At 38.1% G+C, this 27978-nt stretch overlaps 1 protein-coding gene across 2 annotated transcripts; it reads right to left on the bottom strand.

The window, feature by feature from the left end:
* Window positions 1–117: 117 nt before the first annotated feature.
* LOC117305202 (protein O-glucosyltransferase 2-like) lies at window positions 118–23962 on the bottom strand. Of its 2 annotated transcripts, none has more exons than XM_033790018.1 (10): window positions 23548–23962; window positions 16712–16914; window positions 11180–11388; window positions 9871–9948; window positions 9012–9184; window positions 6925–7162; window positions 4610–4819; window positions 3926–4015; window positions 3141–3245; window positions 118–2667 (listed from the first exon to the last, which is right to left on the bottom strand). In XM_033790018.1, the coding sequence occupies exons 1-10, from the start codon at window positions 23751–23753 to the stop codon at window positions 2650–2652; spliced, it is 1530 nt and encodes a 509-aa protein (XP_033645909.1). In that variant the 5' UTR covers window positions 23754–23962; the 3' UTR covers window positions 118–2649. The 2 variants fall into 2 exon arrangements, with proteins under 2 accessions (XP_033645909.1, XP_033645910.1); XM_033790019.1 differs by having other exon boundaries at window positions 3147–3245.
* Between the last annotated feature and the right edge of the window lie 4016 nt (window positions 23963–27978).

The following is a 27978-nucleotide window of genomic DNA, read 5'->3' as shown; positions in this document are numbered from 1 at the left end:
TTGACCAGTAGTGCAATTAAAACCTGATCCTCCTTGAGAGATATTATTGATCTGAAATCCAGCCCCACCCACCACCACAATTACGAACAAATTGAAGAAAAACAATTTACACAGTGATAATTTTGTTAAACTTAACTTCATTTATTAATTCAGCACCAGAAAAATTAACAGAATATTAATAATGAACAGAATTTACTTCCTAAGGAATCCATCTCCATAATCCTTGGCATAATATTATTTCAAACCAATAAGTAGTGTTTATTACAAGTCGTTTCTATCTATTCTCTTCATATTATTACTACTATATGAGTCTGAGCCTAGTTTCTAAACCTGAAATGATAACACAATTTTTAAGTACAGAATGTAACCTAAAGATTCAAGGTGTGATAGAATTAAGTTTTTAAAAAAAACTGTTTACAAAAATAATGTTAGTGTAAAGCAAACTGTAAACCAAGTTGTCAACAATAAAAATAGTAACTTATTAAGTCATTTTATGTATTAACATAATATTTAAGACATGATAATGACATGCCAATCAATGTTTTATTTTAAAGACTTAACAAAACTTTGCCAGTATAAAACTATCAGTAAGTACATGGACAAAATGACCAGCAGCTAAAATAAAATGAAAATATTTACGATTTGGTTTAGTGGAACCAAACTTTGTTTTGCTTGCCTTTAATTACCTGCATTACCATCTTTTCAGTTTTCTTTACAAAGAAACACTTAGTTTGCTTCTTTTTCATATATGTATAGGAAAGTTTTTCATAAAAAAAGTCTTGTTAATTTTTTCACTTATGTGCAAACGTGTCCCCACTGCATATACATTTCAAACTTTTACCCACCCAAATATAACAACTGTTTGTGAATTTCAAGTTTTCAATTTTCAGTAACATTGATGTTTATTAGTTTTGCCAAAGAAACTTAATTAGTGTACAACCTGTGACAGCCAGGCTACCTTTGTTCTGGGATCCGACAGGCATAACAAAAGTTCTTTCAAGACCTAATTTTACATTTGAATGTGCACAATTTTGAGCAAAAAAGTTGTTTTGTACGTGTCAAACTGAATAAATGAGTTGATTTGCCATACAGACACAGATGGAAAAATATAGAGTCATCTTTGAAACCAAACTTCCATTTGGTAGCGATTTATTTCTACAAAACCATTTCCAAAAGAAAATAAATGAATTGTTTTTATTATAATTCTCTTCTTTGTACTATCTTCCCTTTGGTCCACTATCAGTGAAAGACCAGACCATGTATGCTAGCTATAATCATGAGATGTGTAGTAAAACCTAACATAATAAATATTTTGCAAAATACATATAGTGGTAATCATAAAAGTCCAAAAATAAAATGTTTAATGACAAAAATATTATTTTGTGGAGATGTCAGCATAAATGGAATATAAAAAAGTTGTCTAAAAATGAGTGCATCGTGAATGGTAATAAAAATTCTTTGTGAAGTTTTTTTTCCAAAATTAAAATAAGAATACTGTTGTAAGAGTGTCAAATACCCAAGACATAAAAATAAAGGTATTTTATTAAAATCTGCCTTGAGTGTCATAATTTCCTTTACTGCTATAACTGGGGACTAAAAAACCTTCATGACCCTGTTTCTGATGACCTTTGACCTTTCTATGAGATGTCTTTATATCCAAGTCACTTTGCTTTTCATTCATGTTTCAAGGAACAACAATAAACAAATTGATTCCTTTTCTATCTTCTAGTTTTCTAGAAACACCACCATACATACAACCTGTGAAAATCCCATCAAAGTCAGTGATACTGTTTAAAAAAAACTACATGGAGTTGCTGCTGTTCATTATGTATTCACTTTTAAGAAATGATTCCTTTCTAAATAATGTGGTTTTAGAGAAGAAATTAAACAAGTCAGAAAAATGTTTCATGCAGAAACGTTCCTCAGACTGTGTATTCAAATTACGGATGTTTCTTCCTGCATGGACTAACTGCTCCAGGTTTTAGTGATATACCCAAAATGCAAACACTTTGTAAATTGAAATTTTCACAACTTAGTTGTAATGTATTTATATCTACATTCATATAGGATTTAATCAATCAAGCAGTTCCAAAAGTATACTTTACCCGAGTGTTGAAACAATACAAATAAGACTGACTTGTGAGGCTTTAAAATGTGATTTCCAAAACTTTCAGGTGTATAAATCTCTCAGCATTCTTACTTACAAATCCGGTTTTTTTTTCATTTTATATGCAGCACTTGTGAAAGTAATGAGTTGTAATTATTATCGTTTGGATTCTGAGAATCAGGAATAGTCTTCTGTTCTTAGTCGCTTGGTTTTAAAACCTCATTCTATTTGTGGAGATAGAATTTAACAATTTATTGTCCACAACTTAAAAATAAAGAAACTTATTAACCATTGGGAAATTAGAAAAGAAAATCCAACTCTAGTTGCACCTGTATAATATTTATGTTATAAATGTCTCCTTATTTAACGAGTTGAAAAGACAGCCCAGCCAGATAGGGTTACCATGTGTGTCAATATCTGTAATACATTTCTACAACACCTATACACTGTTTTAGTAATACTTATGGGTTAAATGTTACTTGTTATACACATTATTATGTACATTATTATAAAAGTGAGAGCTTGAGTTGAAGTTGTTTGTTTCAGAGTTCTTCGTGTGCCTGGAGATTGAAAACAGAAATGGAGAGAGGAGAAAGTTATTAAACAGATTAAACAATTGTACCAGGGAAAACAAATGTTATTAAAACCTTTTGTATCACCCTACATCTATGACTGATGAGCACAAAGTACTCGATACTTTTACCCAAGTCCTGTCAGAAAAAAAGGTTCCCTCTGGTATACTACTCAGGGGGGGGGGGGGGCTTTTAACCCCACACCCCCTGCCATTCTACAGAAGAAGTCCTACCACTAGACCATCAAGAATGCCTAGTGAAAAAAGACCAGTTTTAATCCTGTTCAATACAAATAGTAAAAAGTTTTTTAAAATAATGTGTGGAAGTTGTTTATACTGCCCTACAGGGGTTCCCCTAGCAACCTTCTTTCCAAACGTAACATCTTTGCACGTGTTCCATTCTGCTGCTGCCCTACGGGGGTTCCCCTAACAACCCTTTTCCGGGGGGTTATATCTACTCACTTGTACCGTTCTACTGCATTGACAATGTGCATCTTCAGCAGGGTGCTCAACTAGTTCCATTCCTTCTCGAATCTTTGGTGAACCAACCTGTCTGGAAGAGTATTCCTGAGGGTCGAAAGAAAACAAAAGTAGAATTATAAACACAACTTGGAGAATCTCATAGTTAAAAAATACAGAGGAATTGTGTGGGTATTCACACCAGGATTTGTGCATGTGTTGTACATTGGTGCTGTATATTTAGCACTATTCACTTTATTAATCACATCACCAGAGAGTGATCTCTCCATCAACCACCCAATAGAGCCCAAGGTTTGGCTGACGTTGATGTTCCCGGATCCCCCACAGGATTATGGCCACTCTAAGCCAATAGAGCCCAAGGTTTGGCTGACGTTGATGTTCCCGGATCCCCCACAGGATTATGGCCACTCTAAGCCAATAGAGCCCAAGGTTTGGCTGATGCTGATTTTCCCGGATCCCCCCCCCCCCGCCCCCCCCCCCCCCCCCCCAGGATTATAGCCACTATACCCCCATCAGCTCGTAAGAAGAAGACTCTATTGAGAATGGATTTCATAAAAACAACAGGCCTCAAAATAAATCACAGCACCCTTTGCAAAGTTCTACAAATTGACGTTTCCCTCATAGAAGTGCCCCTTCAGAAGAAAATTGCTGTGACCCTTCAAGAGTGAAGTTCAAGAGTGAAGTTCAAGCCTGCGAAGAACCATTCATTCTATTAACAATTTCATATAAAAAGGTGGAAACTTATGGAGATAAAATGAACTGACTACCTTAAGAAGTTGGTAGTAGTAACAGAAGATATTATTGGACAGTAGATTATCTCGGGCAAACTGCTGGGCATTTTTAGCTATTTGCTGGGCCTGACAGAGAGAAGGAAAAGATTGATGATAAAAGTTATTAAAAGGCTAAAAACAGGTACTATCAAAGATTTCTTCACAATTAGAAAGTCTAGAATTAACTTTGAATACTTTCATTTCACCAATCGGGTAGTTGTGAAGTTAATTTATTTCGTATGGCTCATTGAATGATCGATTTCACTGACACTTTGTGAAGCTATTAACTCTTAGAGCGCCCTCTTGTGGCAGATATTTGACAGGCTATAGTGCCCATTCAAACTGCAACCCCACACCTTAAATATTTGTGCAGGTTAGTGTTTATTGGAAACAATTTCATATTATATGTCTGTAATGTTTCCTGCTCAGTTCTCTGCCCAAGCACCTTATGAAATACATGTAAGCCATTTGTGAGATGACCTGCTAAGTCACCAGGGATTGCTTACATTTGAAATCCAATATCAAGTAAAAAACCATCAGAGAAACCATGAGAAACTTACTGGGTAAGTTTTTAAGTAGTTAACGGCCTGACTTTTCGACCTAGCAGGTTGTTTTCTCGAAGGCTGAGATGAAAAAAATGAAAAGAAAATACTAGAAGATGTAGAGTCTTTGATTCCTCACCTCTTCATCATGTGTTTGTGCCCATTTAATCTTCTCTACGATATCACTTAAATCCTTCTTGAAAGGAATGTAATGAACCCAAGGTTGTATCTGCTTGTAGAAATGTTCATAGTAGACCGAGTCATGCTTCAAGACAGCGCTATCACCACTCAGTAGGTATGGAAGACGGTAGGCTGCGACAGTACCATCTATGTTTATCTGGTATTTGTACTGTAGAAAATCAACATAAAACACTTGTAAAACAACCATCAACTGTACATTTAAAAAAAAAAATTGTTTTACAGTTGTGTGCCTTCAGATGCATAATAAAATGCTTCAGGCCTGATGTCTAATACTGTTTGAGTGAGAAACTACCTCCTTCTCGTAAACTACATTACTTCAGAGGGAGCAGTTTCCCACAATGCTGTTTACTATCAACAGCTCTCCAAGTTTTTATGCTAACAATTATTCTGAGTAATTACCAGTAGTGTAAAAAAAGAGCTTTTTATGTGACAGTGTAAGAATGTTCGCTTCAGTCTTGAGTGTTCAAATAATGCAGTCACCAGAGGTGGTTTATGTCTAAACAATTTGATAACAGGGTTAAAAAGTAAGAAGGAAACCACTACGCCAAACTGAATGCCAATCATTTAAAAATGACACCTTTAATAATGTTTTGCCTTTACTTTAAAATTGAACAGCATACAAGACAGTGTTAGAAATGGAAGCTGTACATTGTACCATGGAGCCAAGATCCATGATTGTACCATCCTCCATGATTTTACCATCCTCCACGATTGTACCATCCTCCATGATTGTACCATCCTCCATGATTGTACCATCCTCCATGATTGTACCATCCTCCATGATTGTACCATCCTCCATGATTGTACCATCCTCCATGATTGTACCATCCTCCATGATTGTACCATCCTCCATGATTGTACCATCCTCCATGATTGTACCATCCTCCATGATTGTACCATCCTCCATGATTGTACCATCCTCCATGATTGTACCATCCTCCATGATTGTACCATCCTCCATGATTGTACCATCCTCCATGATTGTACCATCCTCCATGATTGTACCATCCTCCATGATTGTACCATCCTCCATGATTGTACCATGATTTTACTCAGCCCATGGAGGTAGAATCTAGACTGTAATATGTGTGCAGTGCAGGCCCTTCATTGAAATGTAGTGCAAGTGGACTTATGACTACCAAAAATCATGGCCATTTAGACAGTTTAATTCTACCTCCATGGTTCAACCATAGATGAAGGTATGGTTCAACACAAAAGAAGCTAACGATCATCCTAAAGAAGATTAAGGTAATCCCGTATACTTTTCATGTAATCTTCTTTGCCCTCCACACAGTGAAAGGAAGGCTAACAGTACAATCATGGGTTACACAATAAGAAATCTCTATAGATGAATTCTGGCAAACTGGTTTACTAACAATGAACACAATGAACAATTCTAGTCTAAAGACTGGTATCTTAGAAGTTTTCCATACTGGGAATAGGATCAAGAAAAATTCTCCATAATTTCAAAGAAATACTTTAAGAGATAAAAAGATCAGAGCCTATCGATCAAACTCAAGAGTTTCTCACTTTACTGATTTGTATATAAGAATCGCCACTGCTCATCTAGATTATCCCATGGTGTTAAACCAAACCTCACTAGATTACAGATTCCATTGAACTACTTTTACACTTACAGCAGGTTGCCAAATTGTCCTTAAATCCCAGACTAAAAACTTAACAAGAGATTTGCGTTTCAACTCAGATTACATGAGAAAACTAGATTCCAAATTGAAAGCTTCACAATCCAAAGTATCTTTTGATCCTCCCTGAGGTTTTTAAGAGACCATACCAAAGGGTTTTTCGTTTTAGCGTTGAGGTTCAAAGTACTTTAGGAATTGCTTCAATGAAACCCTGTATACCACTTTGCACTGTGACATCCAGTATCGATGAAATGACAGCAACAATTTGTTTGAGATGAAATCGTTTAAGTTTTAAAGTCGAAACAAACATTTGCTGGCGATACATTTCCACAAAAAAAGCAATATTTCAAAACTTGAAAGATGAGGGCACAATTACATAAAACATGTTAGCACAAAAACATGCCAGGCACAGAGAACTCATTGCTTAGCAAAAATAGGTTACCGACTAAAACACCATACCATTGCTGTGACTGGTACCCCACTAATTTCTTGCTTAGCAAGAGTAGGGTCTTCAGCTAGTAAATCTGCCATGAGTAATCAACAAGAAAAACATTAGTATACAAAAATAAAAACACTGTTATTGAATCTTTTTAAAAGATACCAATCTCACCTTGAAAAAGTCAAAGAATGAAATATGTTTGACTTTAGGTCCATATTCCTCCTCTTCGTTCCTGAAGAAGAAGAAGTTTGTGAGCGCTGCATCAATAAGATCCGGCTGACTACGAGATAACTTAACCAGATTTAATCTCTCTCTACGACTATCTCTACCTCTCCAGAATGCCTTAGTTGTCTTGTTGATCCATTTAGGACCAGTGTTGGCCTGGACAGACAACATGTCTAGAGAAACCCTGGAAAGCAAGCAATAAGTACAGACGCAGTATTTAGTAAGTGACATTATTTTCATGTTGCTGAAGGGAAGCAAAATTTATTGAATTTAATAATGTCATAAGAAGATATTTAACTTTGCACAATAATAAACAATATGGAATTAAAAGCTTGCGGTAACACTATGTTTTATTATTATCATATATTTTTGATTTTTGGTAATGACACCAAGGAGCCGATGCCTTTCACTGTGACCCTAAAGTTCAAAGACACCTCAGAAGATAAGATGTTGAAGAAATCTCAGTTTAAGAATAGGAGGGAGGCGAGGAAAAAATAAGAGAGAAAAAACAAACTCTTGGGAATGCCCTAGCTGCAATCAGGTAGGGACTGAAAAACCAACCCACACACAAGGCTCCAGTCTGAGTTGAGTTTCAAAGGGGTCTACAGGGATGAAAGGTAGCAGGGAATAAACCATGCAACCAACCTGAATGCTTCAGACAGAAATCTAGTTGTTGTGGTAGCAGGGAATAAACCATGCAACCAACCTGAATGCTTCAGACAGAAATCTAGTTGTTGTGGTGGTGCTGAAAAGAACCATTGAGTAGTTTTGGTATATAATGAAGGCCTCCTGTGTCTGTCAGTTAAGTCAACCATGAGTAATGAACCAGTCGATGCTACAACTAGCCCAACAAAACAACAACCAAACTTCCCAAACAAACCCAAAGATTTACTTGCACAAGCAAACAACTTCAACTGCAAAACCCAGTATTAAGGTACCGTATTGAATCATCAATCTTGTCAACTGAATCTACTCTTGATCATTATCAACTATCGATCACTTCATGTGATATCTCTGATGGACTCTCAACATGATACAGAAAGGAAAAGTAGACATCAAGTGCAAACTAGCCACTTCCACAAACCATTAAAGGATCATCAGTTTAAGGGATGTGTTTGCCACTAATTAAGAGAGAAATCAATGCTAAGCAACAATCACAACAGCTTAGCACTCCAACTGCCAGGCATGGCTTAGCCAAGTGGTTAAGAGCACAGAACTCAAACTTTTTGTTATCAGCAGAGTGTAGGATCGTGTCCCGGTCTTGACACTTTACACAAATACATGAACGTCCTTAACTTAATAGTCCCAGGAAGTATTTCTGTCTTAAAAATAGACACATTTAATTAAAGGCACATACATGTACATCTGAGTAAGTTGTTGTGCAACATTAACTACGTTGTCACCATGACGAACAATGTTGTAATTATAACATCCAGGAAATGGCTTTCCCTGCCATGATGTTGTTATTTTAAACAACTTTAGATGTAGTTATGTATTTATAACTTGCAATGTTTCTGTATAGTGTTTCCACTATTGGAAGAAGATAATATAGGAGCGGTGGCGTTCTCCCCAAACAGTGACACTAGTTATTTCTTCTAAGGACCAGTCAAGTCAAAAGTCTGTCCAGTTGGATCAGCTGGCAATGTCAATTCTTTCCAAAGTTGTGTAAACCACTGCCTGCTTGGAATGTTCATAAATGGTTTCAACTCAAATAAAAAATGAGTCTCTCCCCCAAAAAGAGGAGAAAAATTAAGTAAAAGATGAACAGGTGAAACATCTGGTGGACTACCAAAATAAGAAGCTAAACAGGTCCTGCTGGCTAGTCAATGAAAACAATGGGGGAACCTGAATGATTTTAAGCGTGGTCTTATAATACAGAGTTACACACAATTTGTTTGAGAGATTTAAAAGACCAAATTGACTTTTAAAAATATTTACTTTTTCAAAAATTGTAACCCCCTTTAAAGGAAGGTCACGCCTCCACAAACAAAAGGGAACATTTTAAAGTCAAATTAAAACCAGCTGGGACTGACCTGCCTAGGGTTTCCAAGGTTGACTCTGTGATGTCATACGTTGGCATGACGATATCCCTGGTATCATCGGAACCACACCAGGATAGGATTGGTAGAGGGCTGTCATTGGCTGACTTCTTCTCTAGAGGCCAATCCCCGAGGTTAATGAAAAATTCCACATCTGGGAGTCGCACCTGTTCAAATAAGATGGTTGGCAAGTTATTACACTATTGAGTTGGTAAACATTAGAAGTCATAATTGAAACATGATGTTTAGCTTTAAAAACAGTGGACACTATTGGCAATTACTCAAAATAATTATTAGCATAAAACCTTACTTGGTAACAAGTAATGGGGAGCTGTTGATAGTATAAAACATTGTGGGGAACGGCTCCCTATGAAGTAACATAGTTTTCAAGAAAGAAGTAATTTTCCACGAATTTGATTTTGAGACCTCAGAATTAGATTTTGAGGTCTCGTAATCAAGCATCTGAAAGCACCACAACTACGTGTGACAAGGGTGTGTTTTCTTTCATTATTATCTCACAACTTCGACGACCGATTGAGCTCAAACTTTCACAGGTTTGTTATTTTATGCATATGTTGAGACACACCAAGTGAGAAGACTGGTCTTTGACAATTACCAATAGTGTCTTTAAATAAATATTTGTATTGTTAAAAGAAAATGTGACCTAACCATTGTTAGAGGTATTTATATTTTCCTCTGCATGACCTTCATTCTCTCTGTATCAAGGCCTATAACGTATACACTTTCTTGCGTTTGGACTTGTAAATAATGTTCTGTTAAAAAACAACTCTCAGAATACAAGTACATGCAATATTGCCGCAGATACCTTCTCTAGTAATAAATACTGACTTACCTTCCGAGCCATGGAGAGAAGAAATGCATCCGAGAACATCTTAAAACCAACATGTTGTCCATGTGTTTTTCTATAAATCTTAAACAAAATAAAATTAACCTCATTTATTTATTAGGTCATATTCAACCAGGGGAGCCCCATCAGTTGTCCATGAACTGGTCTCCCTGGGGGCCCCTCATGACTTTCATTATTATTTTTTATTAATGTTTCATTGTCATTAGAAAAGGGGGGAGTTCTAGAAAAGACAAATCCTGTTTATTATCCTGTAGAAAAAGTCTGTTTATTCTCCTGTTTTGACAACCTGTTAACCATTTTTGACCTTGGGGTCATATTATGAATACATTCCCACCATTGTCATTAATCTGTGTACCAACAGGGGACTGGCTTGCAATATAACTAACATAACACCATCAATGTTTGCTCATCCATAAAACATTTCTCTATGGTTTATCACAATGACATGCTTTCTACAGTATTCCAATTCCCTTCGATCAATTTGTTATTTTTTAATCTGTGGTTTTGTTTGTTCAGATAGATCTTCCTGTCTGGAGAATACCACAAGGATCCGATCATAGGAAACAGCAAGCTGGCATCGGATAATAATCTGTCATGATTTAAAACAAGGTTCTTCATGTCTCTTTCTTTCTGTTGTAAAAATGTAGTGGATTCAGTACTCTCCTGATGATATAGCTAGAGCAAGACTCCCGAATACCCCAACAATCTACTCCGTGGTAGTAGAATTAAGCAAGACATTTCTCTAAGAACAAACTCTACCTGGCAAGTAGATACACATAGTGTTACCGAAAAGCAAATATAGAGCAAGCTAGTCGAAACGTTGAGAACAATTAAGAACTCACTTTGTGGTAGTTAAGTTAATAACGAGTAGTCCCCTCGTTCAACTATAAGCAAAAGTAGTAGTCCTGGCTGATTTCCTTCCTTCTACCCAAGTAGTAGTTAATAAGCAGGACAGTTTTATTTAGAACTGACAAGTCTCCCGAATTTCTGAAAATCTACTCCACAGCACTTAGAGAAGTCTCCCAAATTTAAAAAAAATGTATTAAAAATTATCGTAACCCGTAATAGAATATAAAGCAAAACAAGTTTTCCTAAAAAACAAAATCTACATGTATCCAGCAAGCAGATACAATGATACACATGGTGTTGCTGCTAACCAACAGTACTAGATTGATATGGAAAGATTTGCAGTAACAGTAACACCATGCATAATGACGTTGTATCTCTAAATGAGCTGGGGTGGTTCTGAAAAGAAACGTTAGTTTCAAAACCTTCATGTTATAGATTGACTTACTTTGTTATCAATAATACTATAGTGACACATGCTGTGGTGTTTCTCAAATCTATTAACGGCTTCAGTCGCTAGCCGATCCAGATCAATGGATGGAAACACAGAGAGATCTTGCAGAATCTGTGGATGTATTTCTGAAGCACAGTGCATATTCTGTTTCCATTGCTCTGGATCTTGAACTGGACAGTTACACTTCTCGTCATACATTGGCTCTGTCAAATAAATAAATAAAAAATAATTTTAAATGCCCGACGTTTTGACCCTAGCAGAGTTTTTTCTCAAAGGCTAAAAGAAAAACCAACATAGATAAACTTGGGCCTTGAATTTCATCTTTCAGAGGGCATAGTCATTTTTACTTTGAGAAGGGCATTATCTTTTGAAATGTTTAAGTCTTTGGGAAACCTTTAAATGGGCACCAAGGTAAATACCAGGGCAACAGAGGTTATGAACTTGTTTAATAATACAATTCTAGGCCTGTAAACAGAGAAACAATGAGTTGGAGTGTCTGAACCTAATTTTGCTTTCAAATGAAAGTTCCCTAAATGCTAAAGAAAATCACAGTCATAAAATAAAGTTTAAAATATTGGAGTTGGATAATTTCCTTCCTGGTTTGATCAATGAACTTTCCTTGCCATAAAAACGTTTAATAACATTGACTCTTTGGCTTTGATTGGTCTTGGTTCAAATTCCATTATTTCAAAGCCATTTCTGACCACTGTTGAGCTCTTTTTGAGCCAAACATGTGTCTAACAACCATTACAAAAACAACCCTAGTCTGGTTTGGTATTGTCATAGCAAATTTAATGAAGTAAAGGCCGTTAGTGCTGTACAATCTTCCGGTGGCCACAGAAGGCGATACATTTTGAAGGTTAGGCCAAATCACAAAAAATACCAATTGATCGTCCGGATTTTTCTAAAAAGAGGAGGATGAGGGCCTTACTATTTACTATTTACTATTTTTTTTTTTTCAAGATGGCCGCTAAGTATTTCAAATCAAACAGGCCACCAATTCTTCAGTTTGAATCAACCGCAAACTTATTTATAGGCCTACCTAAACGAAGTTAGATTCGGGAGAAACTCCTAGGCCAGTCCTTTTGAAAAGATGGATTGAAAAAAAAAAAGAAAAAAAAAATATTAAATGGTAAAAAAAAAGGATGCGGCCCCCAAAAAGGATACGGGCGGGGACGATCAACTGGTATTTTTTTTTATTTGGCCTTACAGGGGAAACAACATCAACAATAAGAGATGTCTGCACCAACACATATTTGAATGTCAATTTTGTCCTGGGTTTGTTACTGCAAAGTGTTTCCAATGAAAGGTAAAAATTTTTTCACCAATCGCAGTGAAATTAAAAAGATTTAATGAAATTTTCGCTGATTGACAACAATTTCAGAAAATACCTTTCAAGGCAGCTGATTGGTAATTACTCAAAATAATTATTAGCACAACAACTTTCTCGGTTAACAAGTAATGGGGAGAGGTTGATAGAATAAAACATTGTGAGAAACGGCTCCCTCTGAAGTGGAGTAGTTTTAGAGAAAGAATTGATTTCCACGAATTTGATTTCGAGACCTCCGATTTAGAATTTGAGGTCTCGAAATCAAGCATCTAAAAGCGCACAACTTTGTGTGACAAGGGTGTTTTTTTTCTTCATTATTATCTCGCAGATGACCGTTTGAGCTTAAGTTTTCACAGGTTTGTTATTTTATGCATATGATGAGATACACTAAGTGAGAAGACTGGTCTATGACAATTACCAATAGTGTCCAGTGTCTTTAAAACATGTAAAAGATTAAATTCAGTTTGGTTTTTACCCATATAAACCGATGTGTGTTAGCACCGTATAGGTGGCCAAGTACTTTCCTGACTCTATAACACTACAGTGTCATACATTACCAGAAACAGTCATGGTCATTCCTACATGGTCGTAACAACTAAAAGATTGTCATAAAATGCAACAAAAACCCAGCAAAATTCAAACACACAATTGTAACACTGAATATCAAACTATATCTCACCATGGAGGAATAAATTCCCATGGTAAAACAAACCAGAAAGGTGTCGGTTAAGTCTTCACTATCCATATCATGTTGTTTGGATTTAATTTAGGAAAAAATCAACTTGCAAGCACAAAGGTCATGGTTCCAAGACTTATCTCTTGATCTTTAATGACCCCTTGACTTCCTGTCCAAACAGAAGGTAGTGCAGGCTACTGTACAATATACACTAAACAAGCAATCCTTCCTCCATGCCATTAAGTGTGGGAGGTTCCAAGCAGTGGTGTATGGTAAAGGACCACACGTTCATGAACTTTGGAGCCACGGGAAACGTCTGGAAGTGAAATAAATAGACCAAGGACCCTCTCTGTTTGTCATGTGTGTGGTTTGATGACTTCAATCTGGTTGCCTTCACTCCGTTAGTTCTTAGCCAGCAGGAGATTTAAAGCTTGTTTTTTTTCACCAGTTTGTCGGTTCACACAAAATAGGGATACTTTTCAAAATAGAAAAAGCCAGCCAGACCATTTGCAATGAATTTTTGACCGGTCCTCATCAGATATTTGAACTGTCCCGCCCCTCCCCCCTTTCATCAAGCATTCAGTACATGTTGTACTCTCTAAATAAAAACACTGGTTGCCAGTCTAACCTAACAACCAAGGGTCTGCAGTGTCAAAGGTCACTTGTACTTTAGGTTTGATAACTTCCTTGCTTGGTTGACTTTGTGTGAATGCTTCACTTCCAGGCTACCTCCAAGCCCAACATAAGGAAGTCAATAGTGTCTTCACTTTGTTCTTACCCTCACAATAATGCAATGTCATACATCAGATCGACCTTCCTTAATAGCAATTTTTTTCCGAAAAGACAAATTTCTCTTAGATTAGAGAGTTTGTCCAGGAGTACCCTTGCTCTGCTCTAATCATGGTTATATGTATATGTACAGTGTACATGTACATGTATGAGCTATTTACAACACACACAAATATACCTGTGACTGCGAGTGCTCATGGCGCTAATACAACAAGCAATAAAACATAGGGCTACAGGCCATACATGTAATAAAGGCCTTGAATTTTGTTCTTCAAGGGGCACATCAATTTCCATGGTAAGGGGCACATCAATTTCCGTGGTAAGGGGCACATCAATTTCCGTGGTAAGGGGCACATCAATTTCCATGGTAAGGGGCACATCAATTTCCATGGTAAGGGGCACATCAATTTCCATGGTAAGGGGCACATCAATTTCCATGGTACGGGGCACATCAATTTCCATGGTAAGGGGCACTTCAATTTCTATGGTAAGGGGCACATCAATTTCCATGGTACGGGGCACATCAATTTCCATGGTAAGGGGCACTTCAATTTCTATGGTAAGGGGCACATCAATTTCCATGGTAAGGGGCACATCAATTTCCATGGTAAGGGGCACATCAATTTCCATGGTAAGGGGCACATCAATTTCCATGGTAAGGGGCACATCAATTTCCATGGTAAGGGGCACATCAATTTCCATGGTAAGGGGCACATCAATTTCCATGGTAAGGGGCACATCAATTTCCATGGTAAGGGGCACATCAATTTCCATGGTACGGGGCACATCAATTTCCATGGTAAGGGGCACTTCAATTTCTATGGTAAGGGGCACATCAATTTCCATGGTACGGGGCACATCAATTTCCATGGTAAGGGGCACTTCAATTTCTATGGTAAGGGGCACATCAATTTCCATGGTAAGGGGCACATCAATTTCCATGGTAAGGGGCACATCAATTTCCATGGTAAGGGGCACATCAATTTCCATGGTAAGGGGCACATCAATTTCCATGGTAAGGGGCACATCAATTTCCATGGTAAGGGGCACATCAATTTCCATGGTAAGGGGCACATCAATTTCCATGGTAAGGGGCACATCAATTTCCATGGTAAGGGGCACATCAATTTCCATGGTAAGGGGCACATCAATTTCCATGGTAAGGGGCACATCAATTTCCATGGTAAGGGGCACATCAATTTCCATGGTAAGGGGCACATCAATTTCCATGGTAAGGGGCACATCAATTTCCATGGTAAGGGGCACATCAATTTCCATGGTAAGGGGCACATCAATTTCCATGGTAAGGGGCACATCAATTTCCATGGTAAGGGGCACATCAATTTCCATGGTAAGGGGCACATCAATTTCCATGGTAAGGGGCACATCAATTTCCATGGTAAGGGGCACATCAATTTCCATGGTAAGGGGCACATCAATTTCCATGGTAAGGGGCACTTCAATGAGGCAATTGCTTTTTTGTTCTGTGGCTTAATTTGAGGTCTGGTATAGGAATGTAAATAGGCCTACTATTTGGTAAGGAAATGTGTCTGGCACATTCTGTTGGGTGTGGTCAGGGGGGGGGGGGGGCCTTGAGAAATGGGCCCTTACAATAAACTGGATCAGCTTGTGAACTGACCTGATGAAAGTGTTCAGCAAAGGCTCAGGTTCCTCCATGGTATCACAAAGGACAACTTTCACTTCAGTGATGAGGCAGTGCCTGCCAGACTTACATAACCAATACCCCAAATTGAGCTTCCTATAGATCACAAACAGACAGGTTTTTCAAATTGTGCACAATGCACTTTCACCACAGTACAAATGTAGTTGTCTCCAAACATTTCTTGCTTCTAGTAAACTTATTGTGCGCGAAACTATTTTTCTATATGTTGAAATTGAAATGGCAGCAAAAGGTTGCTTAAAAAAACCTTGAGAAGTGTTTAGGTACATGTAACAACTGCGGGGTATAACAACTCTCTGAGTGAAAGGAATTCCACCCAGGGGACTGCATATTTTGCTCAACAAACATTCAGATTCTAATTGTAAGGTTTACAATTGTGGTTTGACAAAACATCCATTACAGAATAGAAGACACAAATATGCGTTACAGCTTAAATGTACTGTGATTCTTACTGGAGTAAAGTCATTTTACTTCCATAGTTAGTCAAAGTAAATGGAGTTTACACACATGGATTTAACATGTTGACAGACTGTTGGCACAATACAAGATTATCTTCAGAATGCAGGTGTACCTACTGGAAGCTGTAGATCCTTTCTCTAAGCTAGAACTTATGTAAACAGGAACTACCTGTGACAACATCCAGGAGGCTGAGTGCACCAACTACCTGTGACAACACCCAGGAGGCTGAGTGCACCAACTACCTGTGACAACACCCAGGAGGCTGTGGACACTCTGAACAGTGTGAATATAGTGTAGACCCATGGAGGTGGGAAAATCTTCCTCCATGGTATGGACCATAGAAGGTTCTTATAGATAGAAAAATTAACCTGTTTACAAAACGAGACCTGTACATTCCAAGGAACATCCTGGCAGGCAAGAAATTACACCTTGTTCACCTTGTTAGTAAAATGGAAAATTTTACATTTTGTGTCATAATAATTTCCATGTAGATTCAAGAGTTACAAAAACAATACAAAATCAGAAAGTTCTTACTCAATAAAATATCAGATTTAATGTTCTAGTATTAGTTGGTATTACATACAAATTTACCTGTAATTATAAAAGGTGAGGCGCCAACATGTCGGTCTCCACTCATGACTTCAATTCTCATCTGAGGATATGTTTGAAAGAGACGATAACGGACAAGGAAAGTTCCATCGTTCCTATCCAGTACTTGGGTCCAGATCCGACCTCTTCCAGTAGAAGGTTTGATTGCGACTTGGAAAGCATTGGGTCCAGGGGAGTATGTGAAGCTGTTAAAAAGGAAGAAGATATTTTGAAATTTATTTGTCAAATTGTGGCTTGAGTTGGACCCAAAATAACCATCAAAGAACTTCTGTTGAGAGACCGCTTGAATACCGAAGTAGACACCGCTTCTTTGACGTCACATGGCAATTGGTTCCAGAGCTTAGGAGCTGAATTTAAGAATGAATTGTCTCCAGCGTTTTTGTAGGAGCGAGGACGACCAAGCGTGTTACGTCAGAAGCAGAGCGGAGCCTTCTACGGTCTTCAGAACGACCAGTATTGTAGAGGATGATGTTTTCTGTGAGGTATTTTGGTGCTTGACCATGAAGACATGTGTGAACATATAGAAGGATTTTGTATTGATTTAAATTTCTCTCAGTGAAGAGATCTCGCAGCAGTGAAGAAACCTCAGCAGGTCAGAGGATTTTTGTTCCAAAAAATAAAAACAAATAACCCTAAAGTTTGCTCTATAGGCCTATTGACCAGCTACCCAATTTTCCAAAATTGGACAGTTGCTACATTAATTATTTTTAGGCATTCATGTAGCCAAGCAAGTCAAAAGCCACTAAATATAAAAAGTAGATTCAACAGTTTGCCTGATTGTTTCATATAAAAAAAGATCTCCAAACCTACAAATATTCTTTTTCAATACAAGAGCTAAATTTTGGGATGCACACTGACCTATCATTGCTCCTAAAGTTCTCATACAATTAAAGAACCCTTCCACACCCTGACTAGGGATGCACACTGACCTATCATTGCTTCTAAGGTTCTCATACAATTAAAGAACCCTTCCACACCCTGACTAGGGATGCACACTGACCTATCATTGCTTCTAAGGTTCTCATACAATTAAAGAACCCTTCCACACCCTGACTAGGGATGCACACTGACCTATCATTGCTTCTAAGGGACCATGGATAAATTATGTCACGGGAACGACCGGTCGCGACGCGTTCCTTCGCGTGACAAATCGAACAAAAGAAAAACTACGGAGTGGAACGCGTTCTCCTCAACCACCGGGTCTCGAGGAAGACCCACTGTATAACAAAGGAACAATGGTGTAGGCCGAAAACCACTGTGTAGTTATAATCGGCTTATCTGGGTAGATAAACCCAAGTTGTAGCCCTTTTCACACAATAAGTCAAAACACAACCGCAGATTAAAAAATAAAAAATACTACGTCTTTGCACGACCGCCATGCAAAATAATCCCCCAAAGTAAAACAAAGTCAATAGGAAAAACATCTTACATTAAACAGTAAAACTATACTCTTTGTTGTACATCCAAGGTGTCCAAAATGTTTCATGTTTGAACAATGAAGCCAACACGTTATGAAGTTTTTCTTAAACACGCTTAATATTTCCCAAGGAACTGCTGAAAATTCACCACGTTGCCCAAGGTACCAGCGACGGCGCCAATGTTGTATGAGTTTAGCTCGGGCACCAACGCTGGTTAGTATTGCAATTTTCGGACACCAGATTCTCCCGAAAGTCTTAATCTCAAGGCGGTTGAAACTAATTTCGTAAGCTGTTGCGCAATTTTTCCAACGGAGGGCGGCTCTCCCGCTATCACATTGTTTAGGAAAGCCCTCTAGCGTTCAATGTTTCTTGCATTATAGTTTGTTGCACGCAAAATAACAAGACTACTAGGCCTGAATATTGAAAACACTGTGTGTGAGTGTGTAGTTAGATGGAGTGTTTGTGTACTACGATGTAATTTTGCGTTATGTTTTGTGTGATTGCGAGCCGGTCAGCATGATTTCGCGGTACCTTTATGAACGAATCTTGTAAGTGTAATCATCTCTGTAAACACGGGTCCTAATGTAACAATTAGATGTAGATACAAAATAAGTTGGCGATGATTTCAAATTTAAGAATAATAGTTACCACTTCAACTTGTTATGGCAGTAGCATATTATTGTATTGGCTTTGGCAAACTTGAGGGTTGGCTGTACATGGACATCTCCAACCCATTGTCTGGTGTATACCTGAGCTAGACCGCAAACACTAATCCTTCACCCCTTCGTGGCTTACTTGCAAGCTGTCTTGTCCATGTAATCTGAACAACAAAAGGCACCAACAATAGAGTTCGATAATGAGGGACCTTAAAAATCAGTGAAGCGCTTAATCCATCTTGGGACGGGCGCGTGACAATTTTGGGACGGACTCGTTCTAGAACGAGTCTGACCGCGGGCGGCCGCGTTCTTAATTTATCCATGGTCCCTAAGGTTCTCATACAATTAAAGAACCCTTCCACACCCTGACTAGGGATGCACACTGACCTATCATTGCTCCTAAGGTTCTCATACAATTAAAGAACCCTTCCACACCCTGACTAGGGATGCACACTGACCTATCATTGCTTCTAAGGTTCTCATACAATTAATGAACCCTTCCACACCCTGACTAGGGATGCACACTGACCTATCATTGCTTCTAAGGTTCTCATACAATTAAAGAACCCTTCCACACCCTGACTAGGGATGCACACTGACCTATCATTGCTTCTAAGGTTCTCATACAATTAAAGAACCCTTCCACACCCTGACTAGGGATGCACACTGACCTATCATTGCTCCTAAGGTTCTCATACAATTAAAGAACCCTTCCACACCCTGACTAGGGATGCACACTGACCTATCATTGCTCCTAAGGTTATCATACAATTAAAGAACCCTTCCACACCCTGACTAGGGATGCACACTGACCTATCATTGCTCCTAAGGTTCTCATACAATTAAAGAACCCAGACTTAGTAAGCTGCTGAGCACATTTCTTAATTTTTTTTTTTAATTCAGCAGATATTACTGCAAAACTCTGCAAACTTAGCAATGGATTTCTGCACTGAGCTTGTTAAACTTTCCATTCACATGGCTCTTTCCAACTATGTCTAGACTAATGCCACCCAATTACACTATCATACCCATGAAGGTCAAATATGACTCAGTATTTGTTTCCTGCACAGACATCTCGCAAAAACATTTCAGGGCAAAAAGCCCAGTAGCTTGTTGTCATCACCAGGTCTACAGCCTCTCAAGAGGAATTGAGACAGACTTTGAGCAGTTATAGACCATGGTTAGACTGAAACCCTAAATTTCCTGCTTACCACTAGGAATGATGTACAGTACTAAGGGCAGACACTGGACACTATTGGTAATTGTCAAAGACCAGTCTACACACTTGGTGTATCTCAACATACAATACGCACAAAATAACAAACCTGTGAAAATTTGAACTCAATTGGTCAGGGAAGTTGTACACCCTTGTTACGTCACACAAAGTTGTGTGCTTTCAGATGCTTGATTTCAGGACCTCAAAAACTACGTTGCTTTAGAGGGAGCTGTTTCTCACAATGTTTTATACTATCAACAGCTCCCCATTACTCGTTAAACCAAGTAAGTTTTTATGCCATAAATTGAGTAACAACCAATACATCTTATGCCATGTTCAGATCAAGATCTGACCATGTAGGAACTGTCTGACATAGCTGAAAATGAAGCATTAGCCCCTAAATAGAGGTCAAATTTACAAATTTATAAGCCCTACGCGATCATTTTCAGATAAATTTTGGTGAAGTTTGCCTAAACTACAGGTGAGGAAGACGAAAATAACCTAAACAAAAGATGCACACTTTCTCTCATTTCAATTGTCTTTGTTTAGGGTGAGAGGTCAGTGGTCACCCGTTGTGAGATAAACTTGATGTTGTCTTTATTATTCTATCCTCATGCAATGAGTATAAACTCAAAGCAGTCTATAGATAAACCCTCCAGCTCGAAAACTTAACTTTTACCGGGTTAAACCCGATTGGGCTAACTCTAGAATCAATCAAATAACTAGATTGGGTTGAAACACGAGTTCAACCGACTTTATCATGTACTCATTGTGTCTGAATGACCACTTACACAACTCTACAACAGCGGTGCTGTCATTTAGTAGGCCCTACAGAGTTCAAAACGATTTTTACATTATACAGTAAGCTACATACATATTGTGGACCCCAGACCTTTTGACATAAATTCCAGTTCTCACTTGGTGTATCTCAACATGCATGAAATAACAAACCTTTCGAGCTAAAATCGGTCGTTGAAGGAGCGAGATAATAATGAAAGAAAAAACACCCTTGTCACACGAAGTTGTGTGCTTTTAGATGCTTGATTTCGAGACCTCAAATTCTAAATCTGAGGTCTCAAAATCAAATTCGTGGAAAATTACTTCTTTCTCGAAAACTATGCCACTTCAGAGGGAGCCATTTTTCGCAATGTTTTATATTATAACACCCCATAAAAATATTCTGCCTTTCCATTGGCTTAGAGCATGTCAAATGACATACATGTCTTAGTTTTAGTAGACGTTACTAGACGGCGGCTGTGTGATAGTGCATCGTTTGCCGAGTGAAAGTGCATCGTTTTGCCGTGTGATAGTTCGACGACTATCACACAGCGTGCAGTACCCAGACGTCTTTTTACCCACCTCAAACCCTTGTACACCTGTGTATCTGAAACGCACGTATGAACATTACGTGTACGAAGATGATAAATAGTCTGGTGGGGTGTTATGGACTGCTTTAACTTGTGCTGCTTTAAACTACGACTCCCTCGCCGACGGAAAATTGACGGTCCGGGGATCACCGAGGGAGTCGTTGTTTTAACCGTAGCACTCAAAGCAGTCAATATTTGTATACTATCAACCTCTCCCCATTACTCGTCACCAAGAAAGGTTTTATGCTAATAATAATTTGAGTAATTACCAATAGTGTCCACTGCCTTTATGGAAAAATCTTGAAAAAATCAGAATGATACTGCAATTTTAAATGTAAGTTGAAACCTGCACTCGCAATTGGCCTCCTTTAGCCTCTCAAGGTTTCTAGAGCGCCCACCCCCCCCCCCCATTGAGATTTAAGACCACTTGTGGTTCTTTGTTATTGAACAAACATGGTATGATTGAAGTGGGAATGCTTGGCAAACAGTCTACCACGCCCAACACTTGATTTGCTTCATTGTCATCGCTCAAAGACTTTAATGTTTGATAGCCCCTATGACCTTGCAAAACAAAAGAGCTAGTCAAAGTGTATTGTAAAAACACAATTGCTAATTCCATTGTTTACTGTGAATTTGTAGAACATTCAAAAACCTCTTTAGAAGTGAAAATTTACTAACCTTCGAAATTATAATTCCATGAAAAAATAAGTCCTAAAGACAGATTTGTGTTCCCAATTTCATTGTCATTTCTGAAAGACATTTTCCTTTAATCATGGAGGAATAAATTAATTCATTCCTCCATGCTTCAATATAACCTTGCAAAACAGAAGAGCTTCATGAAGATGTCAGTAAGTCATTTGTAAGTCTATTGTAATTTTGACTAATTCTGTTGTTAACTGTGGATTTGTCGAACATTGTGTACCATACTAAGGATGTTAACCAAAAACCCTTAAAGTAAAATTGACCAATGTTCATCAGATGTTTTACCATGAACAAAATGTTCCTGTGAGTAGGTATCAATGACGATGGATCAATATTGTTGAGTTTCCTTTGTTGGTTACCATGGTTACACCTAGATATCTTTTGATTGTTAAACAGGTCTCCTTCCTGATTATTTTTCTTTATGCAAACCTAACTGCCTTAATGCATATTCTGTATTAAACTCCTTGTACACCCATAGAGTAAGGACAGTACTCTATGGTACACCTTAACAAGGTGCTCTGAACCTTATCATATGGGTTTGTCAATCCCTTTTCAGCAGTTTCCACTTCGTGGAAACAGTTGTTTGTTGCCTCCCTTTTCTTAAATGCTCTATTTCTGCTTTTAAAACATACTACCATTATTTAAATAAATATTGCACAATTCAGGGATAGCCCAATTTACTTTTGTTTCAGTGAAAAAAAAAGAGTACAGCGCCCCAGTTACTTGGTCTAGTGCATCCCAGGTTGTTTTTTTCTGTGTGCTTTCTGCCCACTCTCTCTCTCTTCTCATTTCTTTCCACTTAGTTGCTTCATAGTACCAGCTGGGCCTTCCTGTTTATGGGCATTATGTTGTGTTGTCATTTAGCCTTCCAGAAAGACTCTGCCAGACTCCAACACTTACATTCACTTCTTTTCCACTTATAAAATACCATTACACTACACTCTATAATGGTCATTTTGGCTGGCTAGCATATTTGCAACTGCATGTTTTCAATTTTATAGGCCTTATAAAGTACTTGGTTTAGTTTACTGGGGAAAGTTTTGGTTGTGTAGTACAATAGGAAACTTCAGTTTTATTGGTGGCTAACAGTCGTAAAACTTTCATCTATCAACGCCGATTTTAAAAACGAAAAGCATATAAGGAGGCCCAAATTATTAATAGACCCCTATAACTTATAATGCTCATTCATGGGGGAGCCTTTTTTACAGAGGGAGCCAGGGTGATCTTATAGTTTCTAGTGAATAATGAATAATATTTTACAAGCAAATGCAATATGTTTTAATATGATGAAAATACAATTAAAACAAACATTTTCAAGAAAAGGCAATCGTATTTAAAAATAAAAATAAAGACTATAAACACCCAATACTGGGGCCTCTAATCTAGGCTAGGCTATGTCACATGTGAAATACTTTGTAAATAAACAAAGATTTTTTTAAATACAGAGAAGTAAACCTACCTATTGTTTTGGAAGTCAACTGCTTGGATAAAAAAGAACCGAGCCGGAACGTCAAAGTTGGCTTCTAGTCCAGGCCCCCATGCCAGACTTTTCAGTGGGCACACCACTCTCTCCCTGTCATAACCCGTAAATACATCTTTCACAGCGCAACACGCTAAAACACAGTAGACAAATATCACAAGGATTGTTCGACGAAACCCAAGCATGGTTTCCAGACGTTTTATAAAAGCCGTTTTAAGACATACATGTAAATTATCCTTTTTAACTTATAGTGTCGGTTGTTGAAAACGCGTAGCAGGACAGTGGGTGACACACTGGCGCAATCAATGCACGTCCACACTCACAAGGAAGGCCCTGTGTATGCTTGCGTTTGTTTTGATTGCAGCATGACCGCCCCATCCAAAAGTAAGGATCCCTTTATAACAATGGATCCCATAATACAGTCAACTTCCGTCCGTCAGTCCGTAGTAGTAGTGCGTGCGACGACCTTGCTCGAGTGTTCCAATATTTTAGTAGGTATTATTAGGAACATTAGTTTCACAAGATTGTCTTCAATAATTATTTTACTGGTTAACTTTAATAAATGACAATTTAAGACTCACTTCTACAACACATTGCAGATCTTTAATTGTTATAAAACTGCATCGCAGGAAGCTCTGGTGCCGAAAGAAAACATTTCTCAACATAATGTACCCTTTTTATAAATAATAGACGAACCCCCTTCCCTTTTTGACCAACAGGTGGCGCTATTAACATTTTGGATTTCAATCAGTGTGTTGGTTTGAGGTCTCTTATGCTAGGAGTGCGTTACACTAATAAGTTTCTGTGGTAAACATAGAGCTATAGCTCTATGGTGGTAAATCAACTCGTTTGAATGAAAAATACAGCATGTTAAACTTTCAAAGGTTCATAACAATTATCGACGCCTCATAAGGATTTTCCCACGCCGGTTTGGGTGGAAGTAAGGAGGGGGTGTGGCAGGAGATTCTGCCCCCCCCCCCCGCCTCCGGAGATTCGGTCCCCCCATTATGGCAAACTACGTACAAATCACTTCTGATAGCGCCGTCTTTTGAAATATCCTCCTACAGCTCACGTTAATTTTGCATTGGGCGACAGATCTCCGGCGGACCGCATTTCCCTGGGGAGGGGGGGGGGGGGGGGGGGAAGAGGACGTCTTTCACCAAAGCGACATTGTGGGCTTTCCCCACAAACTATCCCTTTTCTTCCCCTTCATCAGCACAGTCATGTTGACCCTTTTCACAGTACTCTATTCCCCCAGGGGTTGCCCCGGATAGTAACGGCAGGCCTTTACCCCCACCCCCGGTCTGCTCTGACAAATGGGCATACCCCGGGGAAAAGCAACCACCTGCTCTCAAGCGACAAAACCCCGGGATACACGTGGAATGGGGCGACAGTGTGAAAGTAAGCCGGGGGGTATGGAGTAAAAACTCCCGGGGCTGTATTCCAAGCGGATAAGAGATACAATGTGAAAAGGGCGTGTGTCAGGATTCAGTCCCCCGGAGGTATGTGCCCCCTCTCCAACCCCCCCCCCCCCACCCCCCCCAAAAAAACAACAACACCCTTTTCTGATAATAGCGCCCTCTTTAGAGTGATCCTCTTCAGCCACAGGGAGGGGGTAGAATCATCGGCGAAAGACACTGCACGCACTGGCATGGATCCTTCAAAGCAACACTTATGTCATAATAGTTTATCAGATTTGAGCGCGGGAAGGAACATTTCAACAGTTTTCCCGAATTTTACACTCCTGATGGACTCAGGAGTGTAAAATGGAGGAGGCTAGTCATAACAAACGAGCAGTTGTAAATGCAATTTGCAGAATGTTGCATTTATCTCTTACGTGGAGTGAGGCTGGCACTCAAACTCGGTGGTGTGTCTAGAAAATGTTTGAACAATCAGCGTAGACTTGGCTTTCTTATTTTGCACTCAATTCGAGGACCCCCACCCCCCCCCCCCCCAAAAAAAATCCCGACAAACAAACAAACACCTCCCAAAAACCAAACAAAAACAACCCAACACGCAAACAAACAAATAAACCTCACCCGTTCAATGCGTAACGCCGACACGACCAGGACAAAGTGTCTTCAATGCTGCAGACCTCTTAAAAAATGTTTTTCAATTTTAACATGGAGGAACGATACATGAGAAGTGTTAGAGTTAAAATTTAATCAAATGTAAATAGGAATAAAATTATCAACATTATTTGTCATCAGTTTTGTTCTCTTCACTTTTTTGGGGGTTCAGATTTTCAACTTCGATAAGACAGAACTTATGATTTTCTATGAACTGATCTTGATGAAGAAGACAATTATAAACAAATACAAGTTTGGAGTTGGAGGGTAGATTCCTTAATAAGTCTGACATATAAAATAAATAAAATGATATTTGGATTCAACGAGTAAACAGTACTTCTTTATTTGTCTTCCTTCCTTCTTTCTTTATAAGTTTGCGATTCATGGTTGAAGGCAGTGGACACTTGTGGCAATTACTCCAAAATAATTATTAGCATAAAACCTTACTTGGTAACGAGTATTGGGGAGAGGTTGAAAGTATAAAACATTGTGAGAAACGGCTCACTCGAAGTGACGTAGTTTTCGAGACAGAAGTAATTTTCCACGAATTTGATTGCGAGTCCTCAGAATTAGGTTTTGAGGTCTCGAAATCAAGCATCTCAAAGCACACAACTTCGTGTGACAAGGGTGTTTTTCTTTTATAGTTTAATCTCGCAACTTCGACAACGAATTGAGCTCGAATATTCACAGGTTTGTTATTTTTATGCATGTGTTGAGATACACCAAGTGAGAAGACTGGACTTCATCACAATAACCAATAGTGTCCAGTGTCTTTAACACATGGACGTTGGTCCCAGACTTGTTACATTAACGAATAACAAAAGAGTGTTTATTAAGAATGCAGAATGAAGAACATAATGCAATACTGATATCAGCCTTCTTTGTCTTAGATATTCCAGTAGGTTTTCCAATAGCTGGAGTGTCAAGAGTTTATGCATACTTTTATATCGTGATACATTCCATTGAGCATCAAATCATCAAAGTAATTGAGTAATAATATTAATTGTGGTTTTATCTTTACAGTAACTGAGCAACAGTTTAGTAACCGAGTAACAATTTTAAATCTTGTTAAAACAATTTATACTTTGTTTTGTCTTGTTGATCACAGTTATTGAACGATGATAAACATTTAAAAGCTAAGTTAAAAAATTGACATACTACGCGTTTATAATTCAATCCAATACAACTGAACAAGCATTAATCTTATAGAAACGAAAACTGTCATCTGACATTAAAAACGAACTGTTAATAATTTCATATGAATATCAGTAAAGCAAAATATATTTTGTGAACAAAATAAAAACCAGAAAAGCTTGACTTCTAAATATAACAAAAAAAAACTCTACTTATTACAGTTTTTGACAAATAAAGTGTTGAGTTGTTGTGCATTATCAATTATTAGCAGCAGAATTAACATGTATTTATTGTTTAATTATATATTACTTTTTTTATATGGATTTAGACCCTACCGGTTACAAATCAAACTTAAGTGACTTCACTTTATAAAACTTCGTAATCTCATTTAAAAATTCCGCAATTGTTGTCTAATCAGAAACAACTTATTTATTATGAAGATCTTACTATACAATTGTTTGTATAATCGTTTTATCAAAACATCAAACTGTCAGTACATTATAGCAATTTAACAAACAATTAATACTTAATACAAATTTAAACACAGGGATTGGTTTGATTTCGTCGTCTACCAATTCTCGAGTTTGGTCAAGTACACCCAAATCATATGCAACCAACTAGACAAAGTTAATTGACTTTTAAAGTATAGGCCATTATACTTTAATCATGTTCCCTACTGCTTTGATCCAGGCGCAGTTAAACAGCTCTTCAAATAGAGTAATATTAATCAACAGTGTTATAGAGCTATGATAAGCATAACATTTTAGTTTTGCCTGTTTGACGGTACAATTGCTAAAACAGGCATAGCGGCCATGTTAACATACAAACTGCACCTTCAATTTAAACCGTAATTATTATAAACACATTGGCAACAACCCTTAATACACAATATAAAAATTAATAGTTTTGTTGTTTTACCAGACGGTTTTTAGACACACTTTTAATTTAAACCCCTGATAAAGTTCCTGGAAAATGAACACTTGACGTGCTAACCTCGGGGTTATGTACTCCAAAGAAGTGGTAATTATTTCGCGGGAAATGGCAATTCCCCGGGAGTTGGCCGTGGTTAGTAAGTCAAGTGTGAAAATGTCAACCAAAATGTTCTGGTAGTTTCCTGGAAATGTCCTGACAATCTCATCTAATGAGGAAGGTGTTTGAGAGTAGACTATTTGGTGCTGGCAGTTACAACTCCCGATGGGTTTAGTTC

The sequence above is a fragment of the Asterias rubens genome, chromosome 22, assembly GCF_902459465.1.
Source record: "Asterias rubens chromosome 22, eAstRub1.3, whole genome shotgun sequence".
NCBI classification, from domain to species: domain Eukaryota; kingdom Metazoa; phylum Echinodermata; class Asteroidea; order Forcipulatida; family Asteriidae; genus Asterias; species Asterias rubens.
The sequence above is the reverse complement of the archived record's forward strand: the minus strand, read 5'-3'. Positions and strand labels throughout refer to the sequence as shown.

Coding starts and splice junctions, on each gene's coding strand:
- LOC117305202 (XM_033790018.1), bottom strand. CDS start 23,753: ATGCTTGGGTTTCGTCGAACAATCCTTGTGATATTTGTCTACTGTGTT. Junction 11,389..16,711: donor CTCACCTTTTATAATTACAG/GTAAATTTGTAT, acceptor TTTATTTGACAG/AGCCAATGTATGACGAGAAG. Junction 7,163..9,011: donor ACCTTGGAAACCCTAGGCAG/GTCAGTCCCAGC, acceptor CTTGCTTTCCAG/GGTTTCTCTAGACATGTTGT.